This window comes from Coregonus clupeaformis, unplaced genomic scaffold (assembly GCF_020615455.1).
Source record: "Coregonus clupeaformis isolate EN_2021a unplaced genomic scaffold, ASM2061545v1 scaf0133, whole genome shotgun sequence".
Classification (NCBI taxonomy): domain Eukaryota; kingdom Metazoa; phylum Chordata; class Actinopteri; order Salmoniformes; family Salmonidae; genus Coregonus; species Coregonus clupeaformis.
The window spans coordinates 445,333-461,762 of record NW_025533588.1 but is presented as its reverse complement, the minus strand read 5'-3'; the positions used below and the strand labels follow the sequence as shown (position 1 = coordinate 461,762).

The 16,430-nt window shown below is 42.2% G+C and overlaps 1 protein-coding gene across 2 annotated transcripts in view; it reads right to left on the bottom strand.

Annotated features, from left to right (window-relative positions):
• Positions 1-454: 454 nt before the first annotated feature.
• LOC121555923 (zinc finger protein 804A-like) overlaps positions 455-16,430 on the bottom strand; it is a 78,577-nt gene continuing 62,601 nt past the window's right edge. For both annotated transcript variants that reach the window (XM_041869778.2, XM_045213645.1), the window contains 3 exons: positions 9,996-10,139; positions 4,009-4,139; positions 455-3,379 (listed from right to left, as the gene is read on the bottom strand). In XM_041869778.2, the coding sequence (XP_041725712.2) occupies positions 610-3,379; positions 4,009-4,139; positions 9,996-10,139 (3,045 nt within the window). In that variant the 3' untranslated portion in view covers positions 455-609. The remainder of the gene's footprint in view (positions 3,380-4,008; positions 4,140-9,995; positions 10,140-16,430) is intronic.

Below are 16,430 nucleotides of genomic sequence, written 5' to 3'. Positions count from 1 at the left end.
AGCTTGTGTGTCAGCATAATAACTGTTTGTCGGGAGCTTCATGAAATGGGTTTCCATGGCCAAGCAGCAGCACACAAGCCTAAGATCACCATGCGCAATGCCAAGCATCGGCTGGAGTGGTGTAAAGCTCGCCACCATTGGACTCTGGAAATGCGTTCTCTGGAGTGATGAATCACGCTTCACCATCTGGCAGTCCGACGGATGAATCTGGGTCCACTTCTCGGCTGAGCCGTTGTTGCGCCTAGACATTTCCGCATCACAATAACAGCACTTACAGTTGACCGGGGCAGCTCTAGCAGGGCAGAAATTTGACGAACTGACTTGTTGGAAAGGTGGCATCCTATGACTGTGCCACGTTGAAAGTCACTGAGCTCTTCAGTAAGGCCATTCTACTGCCAACATTTTGTCTATGGAGATTGCATGGCTGTTTGCTCATTTTTATACACCTGTCAGCAACGGGTGTGGCTGACATTGCCAAATCCACTAATTTGAAGGGGTGTCCACATACTTTTGTATACATAGTGTATATACTATGCAGTCAAAACCAGACTTTACAAAGCAAAGAGGGCTACACTAGTAATAATACATTCTGTGGAGGACAATGGAGTCTTAAAACATAGGTTGTAGGGGGATGACAGTGTTGTGAGGTGGGAACATATGAGGGAAAATAGTGCGAGGCAGGGGGTGAAAGGACATGGTCATGGGGTGCAGGCTCGGTCGTGCCATGACCGAAATTGGGGCTGGGTAAATAAAGGGAGGGTGACTGGGTGGGCAATCCTCTGCCCCCAGTGGCAGGTGAGTGAAGGGGAAGATAGGTGACATGAGTTGGGGCTGTGGCTGGAGGAAGTCTGTGTGGTGCTGGAGGAAAGTCTGGTGGATGGTGATGGAGGTGGATAAGGGTAGAGGGAGTTGTACAGGGTGTAGTACTATGGGGGAGGACACAGGGATGTGCGGGCTGGCTAGGACTGGTTTCAGTTTGTCAGGGAAGGCTTGATGGTGCATAGCCTTCCTGTGGGCTTGGAGATGTTGGAGGCAATTCTTCTCCAGACTGTCCAGTGTGGACCTGTAACAGTCCTTTGAGTTAAATGATTCCTCCTCTAATTCTGTGTAGCTAGCATTGAAGGTCTCTGACATTTTCTCATTGCCTATTGGTAGAAATACTTTACAGGAGCCATCGCTCTTACTGTGAAAGCTGGGCTGATCTGGGCTCATCACAGATTTATGTGCAATAATAACATCTGAGCCCTTAGCTCCGGAATCAAAAATATCCCTCTTGAGATCTGACCTATTGATCTGGCCTATGCAGTTGGATCTGCCATTTACACTGTCAATACTCTTCTCAAGTGCATCAGGGTTCAATCTATCCTCAGGTCCAGGGGAGTCGGAGCCAGTGCATGGGCAAAGGCCATCTGCTCCTCGACTCTGCTCATATCTCACTCCACTGCTCACATCAGCCACTGAACTCTGATGAGCTCCACATGCTCTTCTCCTCCTTCTCCGTCTCTTGTTCGGTTTATGCAAAGGGTTCACACAAGTACTACCGACAGTTTGGTCATCCATAGTCCTTTTTCGACATCTTCCACCTTCCTGTAACAACACTGATTCAGGGAGTGGCTGGTGTTTTAAAGGTGTGGGATCTCTTTTATTCATCTGGTCTGCGCTTCTGATGACCAGGTTGGTCTGGAGAGATCCACAGTTGAGAGATGTGTATTCTGTAGCATTTACATGTTTGGACAGTTGGCGCATATTGCCCTCGTAGATCTGTACGATCTGTCCTGGACCCTGGAGAGCCTCATCAGAGTGGGCCAGACTGGCTGTTGGGCCATTCACACACTCTGCCACTGCCTGCCTCACAACACCTGCTGTGTCTCTGTTAGCTGTAATTCTCCTCTCGTTGCCTTCAATTGAGGGTGATTGCTTGTGCTCGTCTGGCTGAAATTGTTTTGCACTGTTATCTCTCATTTGGTCATCAAGTCTTTCATAATGATTGGGAAGTGTCAGGCAATTACCTAATCTTTCTGTTGCCCCATCATATCTGTCTCCCCCCCAGTGAGTCATCCGTCTGTGCCCCCGCCGCCTTCTCCTCCTCTGGCTTCTGCTACAACACCTGCGTGTGTCCACAGCCATAGCTGTGTGTGTCAGGCTTGTGGTTGCCAACTGTGCTGAATAATTGCAACACTGCTCATCCTTTCTGATGAGTGTGTTGCTTGGCTCCTCGCATCCTTGACCTTTAGGCCTCTCGCAACATTCCTGAACAAGGCTGCGCTCTGGGCTTGGCGAGCTCCTATACAGCTCACGTGTTTCCAGGGTTGCTTCATCACTGCAGGACTTCTCAGCTAATTCAGCTGATTTCTCGACATCTCTTTCTACCACTCTGCAGCCAGTGCTTTTAGTGGGGGCTCTGAAGTCAAAGTGGAGGGGGTTGCAGCTGTAGGAAATAGATGGGTTTGTCCTGGTGAATGTCAACATCTCGGAGGGCCACTGGAGCACCGTTCTCCCATCTCTACTGAGGATAGAGCAGAAAGGTTTACATGGCCTTGCAACTGTAAATTCCTCATCCTCTGACACACTTAGGTCTTTGTCTGGGGGTTGAGTGTAAATTGCTTCGTTCAAATGATCAGCGCAATTCGACAATGGGTGTCCTCCCTTATGGGAGACATTATCTGTTAACATGATTTCGTCAGTCTCTGTCCCCTGTCCTTGTTCTACCTCAGTTTCCTGTCTTTGTTCAGCCAAGTTGCTTTTTAGACTTCCCTGCACCATGTCCAGTCCACAGTCCTCTAATGTGTTTGAATGGGAGAGAAACACAGAGGATTGGGCTGTGCAGGGAAGAGCCACATCCTCAGAGTAAACGAGGATAGCGCACAAATCAGCCGGGGACATCAAGCTGTCTGACCCTGATGGTGCATTGGTTAACCCCTGACCCTGTGAGCCTGCAATGTGAATCTCTCCCTTGTTATGCAGAGCCTTTTCACTGTCAGAGGGGCTGGGGGAGTCAAGGCCAGCGGGAGGCCGTGGGGAGTTGGGCTGCATGGGCAGCACACTGAGCCTCTGTCTACATGCCTGCCTGCTTGATCCCTCCTCCCCAGCCTGGCAGAACACCGCCGCCGAAGACTCCAGCTTCACAGAGGCCTTTTTGGGGAAAGAGAAGGAGAAAGATATTTTTTGGCCACACTTTCTGGCCACACTGTTGGGAGTTTGCTGGGCCTGAATGGTGCTCGTGTTATCTGTAACTGTGTCTAAGGTGATGTTTGGGCACATTGTGTGTTCCTGGGTGCTGGTCTGTGCTCGGCTGCTGGCTCTGTCACCACGGGCTCCCCCGTAGCCTCCCTCCACGGCCACAGTGGTGGATCGGAACATGGGGCCACTACCAGGTGCGCTGCACAGAAAGGAGTTGACACTGGAATCAGTATGACAGCAGTCAACATCCAAAAATCAACACCAAAAAACAACTGGTGACAATGAGTATGTTTACATGCACACTAATAATTCTATATTAAGATGATTTTGTCAGAAGGCTGAGTATGGCATTAGTCATGTAAACACCTTACTCTGCATATTTTAATCGGCGTAAGGTCATAATCAAAGTAAGCATACACTGATTAAAACAACTCGTTTTCATACACACTTTATATATCTGATTCAAATATTGTTTGCAAAAATAACATGGTCACTGTGGTAGAACGTTTATTTTGATTGGCGATTTTCTGCATTTATCAAAAGTCCCATCAGCAGCCTGATTTCAGATGTGTCCATTTAAACATAATTATTCGGGAAATTGTTCTTCTTGCAAAGCATGTAAATGTTTTAAACTAACTATTATATTAAACTATCCACAATAATCACATTATTGTGTGCATGTAACCGTGCTCATTGTCTTATCTCAAATACATCTAACATGAACGTTTTTTAACTTACATAATTGCAATTTGTTATAAAATTCATTTACAGCCTTCCAAGGTCATACTGTTGAAATTATGTCATATAGGGACACACGAGTCCACCCACCATTGGACTTCCCGCCGCCGTTCAGCCAGCTCATGTAAACGTCGTAGTGCTCTCTCTTGCTTTCTGTCATCCTTCTTGGATTTGGAGGCCATGTTCCGGGCAAACTCCCGCTGCTTCAGCTCTTTCAGTCTCTGGCAGAGAGAATAAATATCACCAGACTCATTATCTACTGTACTGAGTCAGCCATTGAGGAGCATACTCTAGCCAAACTAATTGAATTAAGTGATATTACTCTTCCAGAGAGAATTTGTATTTCCTTAGAGGGTCCTCTACAATATAAGGCATTGGAACCCAATGAAGACGGAATATCTCTATGGAGAAGGTTTTAAACTAACTGTACAGTATCAGACAGCCACCCACAGTGCTGTAAATCTCTGGATGCATGTGTTGTAAGAATATCCTATGTACAAATGTTATTCCACAACAACTCACATCTCATTAATTCATGTTGGCTAACCTTATACAATTTATTCTAAACCAGCACTCCTGACGTTTACTAATTGGTTACCATATCTTCACAGTTACCCTACACCTGTTTCTAATTAATTGAAGCGAATATCAACAAAGACAATATTGCAGAGATTGGGAAAGTGAGGTTTATTGATCACATTGCTTCATAAGGAATAACTGATACGACACAATTTACAGCATGTTTAATTATAGACTCAGACTCTAGGACTGAGTTCACACTCAGTGAAATAGCGGTTGTACAATGCATTTTTACACAACTGTTGTGTGATAACCAAGGATGTAGTGGACCATAAATGCAAATGCAGATGATGCACATTTTGCAATTAGCGTTTACGCACCTATTGTGCTTAGTGTTCTTTAAATTAGCGTTACTCGCCACAACCATTGTGTGTACAACTGTTGTTACCCTGGAGTGAACTAACCCTACATTTTGCATAATACATCAATATTTTTCACTTAATAATCTTCATATGAAACAGACAGCTTCTATAGGGCTCTGTAATTACCCGAACCCATGAATGGCACCCCAGCTAGTCCTGCCTTATGTAGGCTCCTTTGTATTACACACAACTCAACAAGGCTATGTGACCTTTCCTCTTTGAAGTAGCTCTGATGGTTGCATTTCGAGTGGCTGGGTCACAAAGCCAGGAGATTATTTGTATGCATCCAAGATCATTTTGTCATGTTAAGTAGCCTCTTCTCTCAGGGTTATCGAGCAGAAAGGCAATTGTTAATGTTCTGGTTTTACAGTATACAGGACGAGCCTGTCCAATAGACAAATGTTATTGAGCTTCTACCTCTTGCAGGCTCTCCAAAAGGTTTTGCCTTTTCGTTTTTGAAAGTGCAGGTGACTATTGATGCAAATGTTGCCCTCAAAGGTATAGGAAGGATGTAATGTAGATAAAGTACTGTATATATAGACACAATGTTTTGTTCAGCCAAATTTCATAGTCTAAGAAAATATAATTACATGACTTATTAATATATTATACAACAACTGAACAACTGAGTCGCGTCTCTAGCAACTGAACCGATAGAATGAATGACCAGCCGGCTTGGGTAGCAACCCTAGATTTGTGTCGGGACTATATCTTGTGGAAGGATAATAAATGTCAATCATTATTTGAATTTGTTGGTAACCCCCCTCAAAGCCGGTGATTGGAGGATATATTTGCACAGTTTGCCAGCCTGAGACGAACAACACCTGTGCCAATATATCCTCTAAACACCGGCTTCTCGGGCATTGTGACTTAAATGGAAATACATAATGCACAATGAGGTGCATGTGACATTGTCATGGTATTGTTTTGTAGAATAACGTTTATTTTTTGTCACCTCTTAAGGGATCCTGTTGGGACAACCATCACAGAAGTAGTCTAATTTTTGACACCTTTAAACAGTCACCTGCTAGCCTAGACCAGATCTGTGTGATACGTTAGCTAGAACTGCCCTGGTCACAGGGGTTGGCTAAAGCACATGTAGATCTAAACCAGGCTACTGTCTGTCTTGGTTCTCATCAATCTGCTTTTTAGCTGGGGTCAAAGTGGCACTGATATTTAGACTGTTCCAACTCTGCTGTTGTAGGCTGCTCTGGGATGAAGTTTACACTAGGCACAGGTCTAGGTTCAGCTTCCCCTCCCCCAATCCTAACTTTGCAATACTGACAATGCAATACTGACTCAAGATCAATGTCAAAGGGAAACTTCAACCTACTCCTTGTGTGTAGGATTATGCAGCCAGCTAGAGGAATTAGCTCTGTCAATGTTATGTATATGTCTGAAAACAGGTGTATTCATTGACCTGTGCTTGTTAAGTGAGAATGGATGTGATGCTAAACTAATAATGCAGATACAGTTCAGCTTAGGTTAGCATGTGATCTTTAAACAAATATGAATGACATTTGTGACTGGTTACAGGATTGGGGGGCGTTTGACACTAGTTCCTACCTCACAGTAATGCCGTTTGAAAGAAACATTTATATGACATTTTTTTCTCCAGAAATGCCTTCTTGAATATGTGAACTTTCTAGGCCTTAATTACAAACGTGTATGTGATCCATCAATATGATTAATTATTAGCCTAGTTTAGCGAAGGAGAGAGCACTGAGCTTTAAATGGAGAAAGACAGGATACTTCCTGGCTAACAAAGATTGGCTGAGATAATGGAGAGGTTGACCATGCTGATGGTTGGCCATGTGTTTGCATCTGAATTCTTAAAGAGATGGATGGGGCTAAGGCTTGAGAGGTTGTGAACGATGCTGAATGGGAGTAAACAAAGAAGAGCTCTCTAGCAAGTGTGAACCTCGTCAAAATCTTTCAAGGTTATGTTCTGCTTGTCTCCTAAGTGGGATAACAAGTTTATCAACTTTCAAAGCATCATAACTTTCCCATGTTTCCTCCAACTACGGTGTATGTACCATTTTGAAGCTCTGAGTCTGTACTTTTATCAAATAAAAAAATTAAGTGAACCACTTTTCATTGAGAAATCTGGTCACATTTGATCAAACCTCAAAAACCTGAATATACACTGAGTGAACAAAATATTAGGAACACCTTCCTAATATTGAGTTGCACCCTCTTTTGCTCTGAGAGGCATACATACACAATCCATGTCTCAATTGTCTCAAGGCTCCTTCCTTAACCTGTCTCCTCCCCTTCATCTACACTGATGTGAAGTGGTTTTAACAAGTGACATCAATACGGGATCATAGCTTTCACCTAGATTCACCTGGTCAGTCTATGTTCCTAATGTTTTGTGCACTCAGTGCCTTCAGAAAGTATTAATACCCCTTGACTTATTCCCAAATAAATTGTGTTTCAGCCTGAATTCAAAATGGATTAAAATGATATTATTTCTCACCCATCTACTCACAATACATTTTACATTTTTTTCTTAATTTATTGAAAATGAAATACAGAAATATCTTATTTACATACAGTACCAGTCAAAAGTTTGGACACACAAATTAAAAAAATACGGAAAAGTGGTGCGTGCATATGTATTCACCCCCTTTGCTATGAAGTTCCTAAATAAGATCTGGTGCAACCAATTACCTTCAGAAGTCACATAATTAGTTAAATAAAGTCCACCTGTGTGCAATCTAAGTGTCACATGATCTCACTATATATACACCTGTTCTGAAAGGCCCCAGAGTCTGCAGCACCACTAAGCAAGGGGCACCACCAAGCAAGCGAAACCATGAAGACCAAGGAGCTCTCCAAACAGGTCAGGGACAAAGTTGTGGAGAAGTACAGATCAGGGATGGGTTATAAAAAAATATCCAAAACTTTGAACATCACACATAGCACCATTTAAATCCATTATTAAAAAAGGGAAAGGATATGGCACCCCAACAAACCTGCCAAGAAAGGGCCGCCCACCAAAACTCACGGACCAGGCAAGGAGGGCATTAATCAGAGAGGCAACAAAGAGACCAAAGATAACCCTGAAGGAGCTACAAAGCTCCACAGCGGAGATTGGAGTATCTGTCCATAGGACCACTTTAAGCCGTACACTCAACAGAGCTGGGCTTTATGGAAGAGTGGCCAGAAAAAAGCCATTGCTTCAAGAAAAAAATAAGCAAATAAGTTTGGTGTTCGCCAAAAGGCATGTGGGAGACTCCCCAAACATATGGAAGAAGGTACTCCGGTCAGATGAGACTAAAATTGAGCTTTTTGGCCAGCAAGGAAAACGCTATGTCTGGCGCAAACCCAACACCTCTCATCACCCCAAGAACACCATCCAGTGAAGCATTGTGGTGGCAGCATCATGCTGTGGGGATGTTTTTCATCGGCAGGGACTGGGAAACAGGTCAGAATTGAAGGAATGATGGATGGCTCTAAATACAGGGAAATTCTAGAGGGAAACCTGTTTCAGTCTTCCAGAGATTTGAGACTGGTACGGAGGTTCACCTTCCAGCAGGACAATGACCCTAAGCATACTGCTAAAGCAACACTCGAGTGGTTTAAGGGGAAACATTTAAATGTCTTGGAATGGCCTAGTCAAAGCCCAGACCTCAATCCAATTGAGAATCTGTGGTATGACTTAAAGATTGCTGTACACCAGCGGAACCCATCCAACTAGAAGGAGCTGTAGCAGTTTTGCCTTGAAGAATGGGCAACAATCCCAGTGGCTAGATGTGCCAAGCTTATAGAAACATACCCCAATAGACTTTTAGCTGTAATTGCTGAAAAAAAAATTATGCGTTTTTTTGTCTTATTTCTTGTTTGTTTCACAATAAAATATATTTTGCATCTTCAAAGTGGTAGGAATGTTGTGTAAATCAAATGATACAAACCCCCTAAAAATCTATTTTAATTCCAGGTTGTAAGGCAACAAAATAGGAAAAATGCCAAGGGGGGTGAACACATTCGCAAGCCACTGTACTATGTTGTTGATCCATCCTCAGTTTTCAGCTATCACAGCCATTAAACTAACAGTTTTAAAGTTACCATTGATCTCATGATAAAATCCCTGAGCGGTTTCGTTCCTCTCCGGCAACGGTGTTAGGAAGAACGCCTGTATATTTGTATTGATTGAGTGTATTTATCCAAAGTGTAATTCATAACTTCACCATGCTCGCAATTTAATACATTTTTCATGCAGTCTTTAACACAACAAAATGTGAAAAAAGTGAAGGGGTGTGAATACTTTCTGATGACACTGTATATATAGCATTTTGTAGATGTTTTTATCCAAAGCGACTTAGTCATGCGCGGTCCTCTGTAGCTCAGCTGGTAGAGCACGGCGCTTGTAACGCCAAGGTAGTGGGTTCGATCCCCGGGACCACACATACGTAAAAATGTATGTACGCATGACTGTAAGTCGCTTTGGATAAAAGCGTCTGCTAAATGGCATATTATATTATTATTATTATATTATGCGTGCATTCATTTTAAATATGGGTGGTCCCGGGAATCAAACCCACTACCCTGGCATTACAAGTGCCATGCTCTACCAACTGAGCTTCAAAGGACCACAAACTTTGTTGAAGGCATGAACAAGAAGCACATTTAGTTGAATAATGTGTACACTGTAGTTCAGCTTTTCCCAAACTCAAGGGGTGCACGTTTTGTTTTTTGCCCTAGGACTACACAGTTGATTCAAATAATCAAAGCTTGATGATGAGTTCATTATTTGAATCAGCTGTGTAGTGCTAGGGCAAAAAACGTGCACCCCTTGGGGTCCACAGGACCGAGTTTGAGAAAAGCGGCTGTAGTTAACGGGGGATATAAATGTGTACACTGTAGTTAATGGGGGATATGCTCATTCAGGGTACAGGTCAAATGTTTTTCTCAAGTTATGCAAGTCATGCAAATACTGTAGTATGGAAGAACAATAAACATCCTTTATCCCATCATATTCTTCTGATATGCACTTTGAAATCAAATATGCCCTTTTGTTGGAGATTGCTATGTTTGTTTGCTTTGTCATTCGTAGATAAAAATAGTTTGGCAACGTTGAAATGTAACTAGTCTGAATGAATTGCATGGTAGGAGGTATTAGGTGCACCATACCTGTTTGTGAGCATGGTCGTAAGAGTTGATGTGGTTGTCAAACTCCTGATGCTTGTAGTACTGCTTGTCACACAGCTCACAGTAGAAGTTAGCCTTCAGGTCCTCAAGGGCCTCAGTCATAGTCCTCTCCTTCTGTGAGTAATCCTGGTCAGGGAAAATTGAGAAAAAATATTAAATTCAATTATATGTATCACTAGCTAGGTTTCAATTCAATTTACCATAGATTTTCATGTGAATATTCAAAACTCTGCATAAAATAATATGCACCTTTTCCATCAAAGGATAAGTCTGTGCGTGATGGCGTAGTGCACATTAAAATATTGTTTGCAATTAAATTCCAATGTACCAAATGAAAAATACAAGTTAAATGGGTTTCCATCGCATTTTCAACTCTACTGATGATGTTGTTACAAACTGTTGCGTTATATAGCAAATGTGCACACTCTGGTCTTGGCACGTGCGCTTTAGCCAACAGCTCGCAGATACAGTGCGGGCAGGCTACCTACATTATGAGATTATTAGGGAGATCAAAATTTACACAACAGTTACCCGGAGGAAAATGGGGGAGGGTCACGCTTTTTCAATATCAGTCAGGGGGAGGGTTTAGTATTTTTTTTTACATTTAGTCTAGGGGAGGGTCATGTAATTTGTAATCGATTAAATGTCATATTGCTCAGGGTTTGAGAATTAGTTTCTTATTATAGTATCTCATGTGTGCCCGATGATGCCCCTCATCCCTGATTCTCTGCAGGGCGCTCAATATAAGTGTGCCTAGTGTGGTCTCAATAAAATGATCCATAGCCTATACTATAGGCTATACGAAGAGCATACTCGGAGAGGCACAGGGCAAAGTTAGATTTCCAAGAAAATGTACTTATTTTCCCAGTTTTTGCACTGCTGGGATGGTGTATATAAAACTAGGCTACCCTGCATTACACTCTGCAATGGAGAGGCGTTCCCAATCATGAGCCCTGGCCCGCCCTGCTCTTGCTGATGTAAACCCTTATGTACTGCCTAACCAATGACTGTGCTTCAGTGGCACTTCAGGAGGCGAGTCAATTTGTCAAAAAAATGCAATATCTGTGTGCGCGGACTAGGCCTACTGATGTCCTGTTCAGTTTTAGAGGGAGAGCATGAAGATGAGAAGGAGACCGGAGGTAAGCTTAATAATGTTACGGCTATAATTGATTTGAATAAAAACAATATGTTTCGTTGCCCATAATGAAGGTATTTTACAGAGTTATTGATTTCACAATAAGCCATATTCGAGTAACGTACATTACTATGAAGCGGCAGCTGCGGAGATGGACAGCGCATGGGTGCTGAAAGTAGGCTAATTCGAGAAGGCCTAATTCATTTAAACAGTCTACATTTTAATTTATTTATTCCTGTAGGCACCAAATAGGTCATATTTTATATTTGCATGTTTCCAATTCAGGATGCATTTCTGTTGTATGTGTGTTTGCCATTAATCCCCTGTCAAGTGAGTGTACCCCCTCTACAGGCCAATGGAGAATAGGCATGCATGCTCCAAGGCCTACTGGGAGTGACTGGAATGGCAGCACACAGTCTTTTGACCATACCAGACCATGTTTACCATGCTGTTTGTTTCTTTAGTTTAATGATCAGAATTTATTTTGGTAGAATTCTATACATTTTTGTATCCAGAAGAGTGACAAATACATGTATTATTATTTTTCAACTTGAATCAAACTCTGGACACTGGATTTGTATGTGTCAAGACTAACATTTCACCACTCTCCATTGTGACTAAAGGATTAGAATGGAAATTGTATTGGGACAATTATATTGGACCATTTAACCACTACAATTTCTATTTAAGAAATAAGTGGTAGTCCTACCTGTTTCAATTCATTCAGTCACCCAGTATTTTACAAATGTTCCATCCTGAGAAAAAATCACTTTTCTCCTGGGTAACCTGGTATTTCCCACAGAAAACTGGAAGTGTCATTCAAACACATAAATATGTCTGGATTTGATTAGAGCTTTGATCGGCATAAAAATTCAACCCTGATGCTACCTGAGCCTGATGAGCCATACATTAAATACGTTTTATGAGCCCTACTTTAAAGACATTTTATGAGCCCAAGCCCAAAAAAGCCTAAATGTTTGTGCCCTTATCCAATACATAGGCTAACGCACATTACGCACTACAGAAAAACATAAAAGCCCATTGATGTAGCTATACTCTCTCTTGGGTAAATAAATGAAACAAGCTCCAGTAGGCTAATCTTTTTGAGTGTGGATTGTATTACTTTATTGTATTGTATTATATGGGCTGGAATTACGCACCTCGTTCAAACCATGAAGCTGGAAGAGAACATGCGATGCTGGTGCAGGACATGCGGCCTACAAAGTTATGTAGCTACTTAGCATATTAGCTAACCCTTCCCCTAACCTTAACCCTTTAACCTAACTCCTAACCTTAACCCTAACCCCTAGCCTAGCTAACGTTAGCCAGTTAGCTAACGTTAGCATTAGCCACCTAGCCAATGTTAGCCACAACATATTGTAATTCATAACATATAATACGTTTTGCAAATTTGTAATATATTATCCTTTTTTTGCATATTGTAGAAATTGCAATTCGTATCATATCATACGAAATGGATGATGGAAATCCACAAATTAATACATAACATATCATAATAAATGGAGTGTCGCTGGTTTACGTACAGAATAATACGAAATGCTCTGAGACCAGGTTGGTCGGCCATGATTAAGAGCTTTGCTGAATGTGTCAATGTTCTGTTCATTGATGACCTGGTGATGACCAGGTCATTTTGGAAAACCATGTCTGCTCTGACAGCACCAAACAGTAAATCAATCAGCTTTCTCCTGCCACACCGCTTACAGTTGAGGTCAGAAGTTTACATACACCTTAGCCAAATACATTTAAACTCAGTTTTTCACAATTCCTGACATTTAATCCTAGTAAAAATTCCCTGTCTTAAGTCAGTTAGGATCACCACTTTATTTTAAGAATGTGAAATATCAGTATAATATTATAGAGAATGATTATTTAAGCTTCTATTTCTTTCATCACATTCCCAGTGGGTCAGAAGTTTACATACACTCAATTAGTATATGGTAGCATTGCCTTTAAATTGTTTAACTTGGGTCAAACGTTTCGGGTAGCCTTCCACAAGCTTCCCACAATAAGTTGGGTGAATTTTGGCCCATTCCTCCTGACAGAGCTCCTTGCTCGCACATGCTTTTTTAATTCTGCCCACTATTGGATTGTGGTCAGGGCTTTGTGATGGCCACTCCAATACCTTGACTTTGTTGTCCTTAAGCCATTTTGCCACAACTTTGGAAGTATGCTTGCAGTCATTGTCCATTTGGAAGACCCATTTGCAACCAAGCTTTAACTTCCTGACTGATGTCTTGAGATGTTGCTTCAATATATCCACATAATTTTCCTTCCTCATGATGCCATCTATTTTGTGAAGTGCACCAGTCCCTCCTGCAACAAATCACCCCCAAAGCATGATGCTGCCACCCCCGTGCTTCACGGTTGGGATGGTGTTCTTCGGCTTGCAAGCAACCCCCTTTTTCCTCCAAACATAACGATGGTCATTATGGCCAAACAGTTATATTTTTGTTTCATCAGACCAGAGGACATTTCTCCAAAAAGTACGATCTTTGTCCCCATGTGCAGTTGCAAACCGTAATCTGGCTTTTTTATGGCGGTTTTGGAGCAGTGGCTTCTTCCTTGCTGAGCAGCCTTTCAGGTTATGTCGACATAGGACTCGTTTTACTGTGGATATAGATACTTTTGTACCTGTTTCCTCCAGCATCTTGCCATGGTCCTTTGCTGTTGTTCTGGGATTGATTTGCACTTTTCGCACCAAAGTTCGTTCATCTCTAGGAGACAGAACCTCCTTCCTGAGCGGTATGATGGCTGCGTGGTCCCATGGTGTTTATACTTGCGTACTATTGTTTGTACAGATGAACGTGGTAACATCATGCGTTTGGAAATTGCTCCCAAGGATGAACCAGACTTGTGGAGGTAAAATAAAAATAGTCTGAGGTCTTGGCTGATTTCTTTTGCTTTTCCCATGATGTCTCCCGAGTGGCACAGTGGTCTAAGGCACTGCATCGCAGTGCTAGCTGTGTCACTAGAGATCCTGGTTCGAATCCAGGCTCTGTTGTAGCCGGCCCTCGACCGGGAGACCCATGGGGTGGCGCACAATTGGCCCAGCGTTGTCCAGGGTAGGGGAGGGAATGGCCGGCAGGGATGTAGCTCAGTTGGTAGAGCATGGCGTTTGCAACGGCAGGGTTGTGTGTTCGATTCCCACGGGGGGTATAAAAAATAATGTATGCACTAACTGTAAGTCGCTCTGGATAAGAGCGTCCGCTAAATGACTAAAATGTAAATGTAAATGATGTCAAGCAAAGAGGCACTGAGTTTGAAGGTAGGCCTTGAAATACATCCACAGGTACACCTCCAATTGACTCAAATTATATCAATTAGACTATCAGAAGCTTCTAAAGCCTTGACATCATTTTCTGGAATTTTCCAAGCTGTTTAAAGGCACAGTCAACTTAGTGTATGTAAACCTCTGACCCGCTGGAATAGTGATACAGTGAATTATAAGTGAAATAATCTATCTGTTAACAATTGTTGGAAAAATTACTTGTGTCATGCACAAAGTAGATGTCCTAACCGACTTGCCAAAACTATAGTTTGTTAACAAGAAATTTGTGGAGTGGTTGAAAAACAAGTTTTAATGACTCCAACCTAGGTGTATGTAAACTTCCGACTTCAACTGTAGATCCACTCACCCACACTCTCACACTGTGATAAACCAATATATGGACCAGCATGGCTCTAGTAGTAGGAAGAATCTTTCATACGCTCACAAAATGTCTACATTTGGAAAGTTTGGAGAGTTAGAGCATGTTTCAGAGTGAATCAAAGTGAATCGTTTTGATTCACAAATTATCTCAGTAAAAGAGAAGTAAAGCAAAATGTTTTTTTCTTCTGTTTACTCAAACTTATTGCTAACCAAAGATTACATAATGCTTATGTAACGAGTATTAATATTGCCTTGTGTATTTCACCTAAATCCTTTCATTTGTTTTTATTTTCCATATCCATGGATTGTGAGAGTATCGATTGCTTTGTGGTATATTGCTCTTGCCTGCAGTATCTTCAAGTCAGCCGCGGGAGTTTCCCCTCCTCAGTCTGTTTTGATTCAACTGAGGAGAGGTATGGGTGCAAATGTACATATGGTATAAATGTTTACAAGTAAAACGTCATGTAATTTTGATAGAATGTATTCCAACATTGTTGTATTGCTAGCAAACCTTTTGTGATTAAATAGTATTCTGCTGAAAGAGTTTTCTACCGAGTGGTGCAATGTTATGCTAGCTAGCTACAGTACATGCTAGCAGGCTGTCTGTAACATAGTGTCATGACTGTCCACGAGAATCCAAATAGATCAGGTTTGCAATGAATACCTTCAACCAGACACCCTCTCACCTGCAGAGGGGGAGGTGGGAACTGGTGGGGGGTTTGCACCTCACGCCCTGTTGTAAATCAAGGAGAGAAGATTCAGGTCTCCCTCTCCAATGTTCACCAGAGGAATGTGCCTTTGTTTCCACAGACTTTTCCTGCCAAAACTCTAACACGTTCTAAAGCGAATACTGGAACAATATTTCTAACATAGAAGGTGGGGAATGGTCAGAGGCGATCTAAAGAACACTAATGTTGTTTGTTTTGTTATTTTGAGAAAATGTTATAAAGGAAATACTGTAACTTGGAAAGTATACCCACTACATGTATGAAGTTTCCATCCGATGCGTTGTGCATGAAATATGAAAGTGTTTTTGTTAAGAGAGGGATGCGATTTTAGGAGCCATAAGAGGTAATTGTTTTACATAAACTTGCACAGTGACAAGTCACGCCACTGAGTGAGGTCAGAGAGCGTGTCAGCCTGACGGAACCACCCTTTTGAACAAACTGTATAAAATGATGGGTTATGAATTAACATATCAGACCAGAAAGACATAAAGCTGCAGCTGCACGTCTAAAGTGGTTTGAACTCTGAATTGCAACACGGGGTGGAGAAGGAAAACTCACTTCCCGGACAATCACTGGTACGGCTGATTAGCCTATCTTCAAAGAAGCAACTTCTAGAGCGAATGGAAGGAAAATTAATTCTGTAGTTCTGTTCAGGACTATATGACAAGTCACCGGATACCGGACAACTACAGAGGAGGACAACAGTAGAATACATTTTGGACAATCACAGCCTTACAAGCGGGCCGCGAGAAGGCACAACTCCCTTTCCAGGGCGGTCCTGTCCACCGAGAGATACACAGCGAACCAGACATTTCAAGTAAATACATTCATGATTTCTTACTCAAAGAGGGTGGCGGTTCGTGTGCAAAGGCAATGGGTACTGT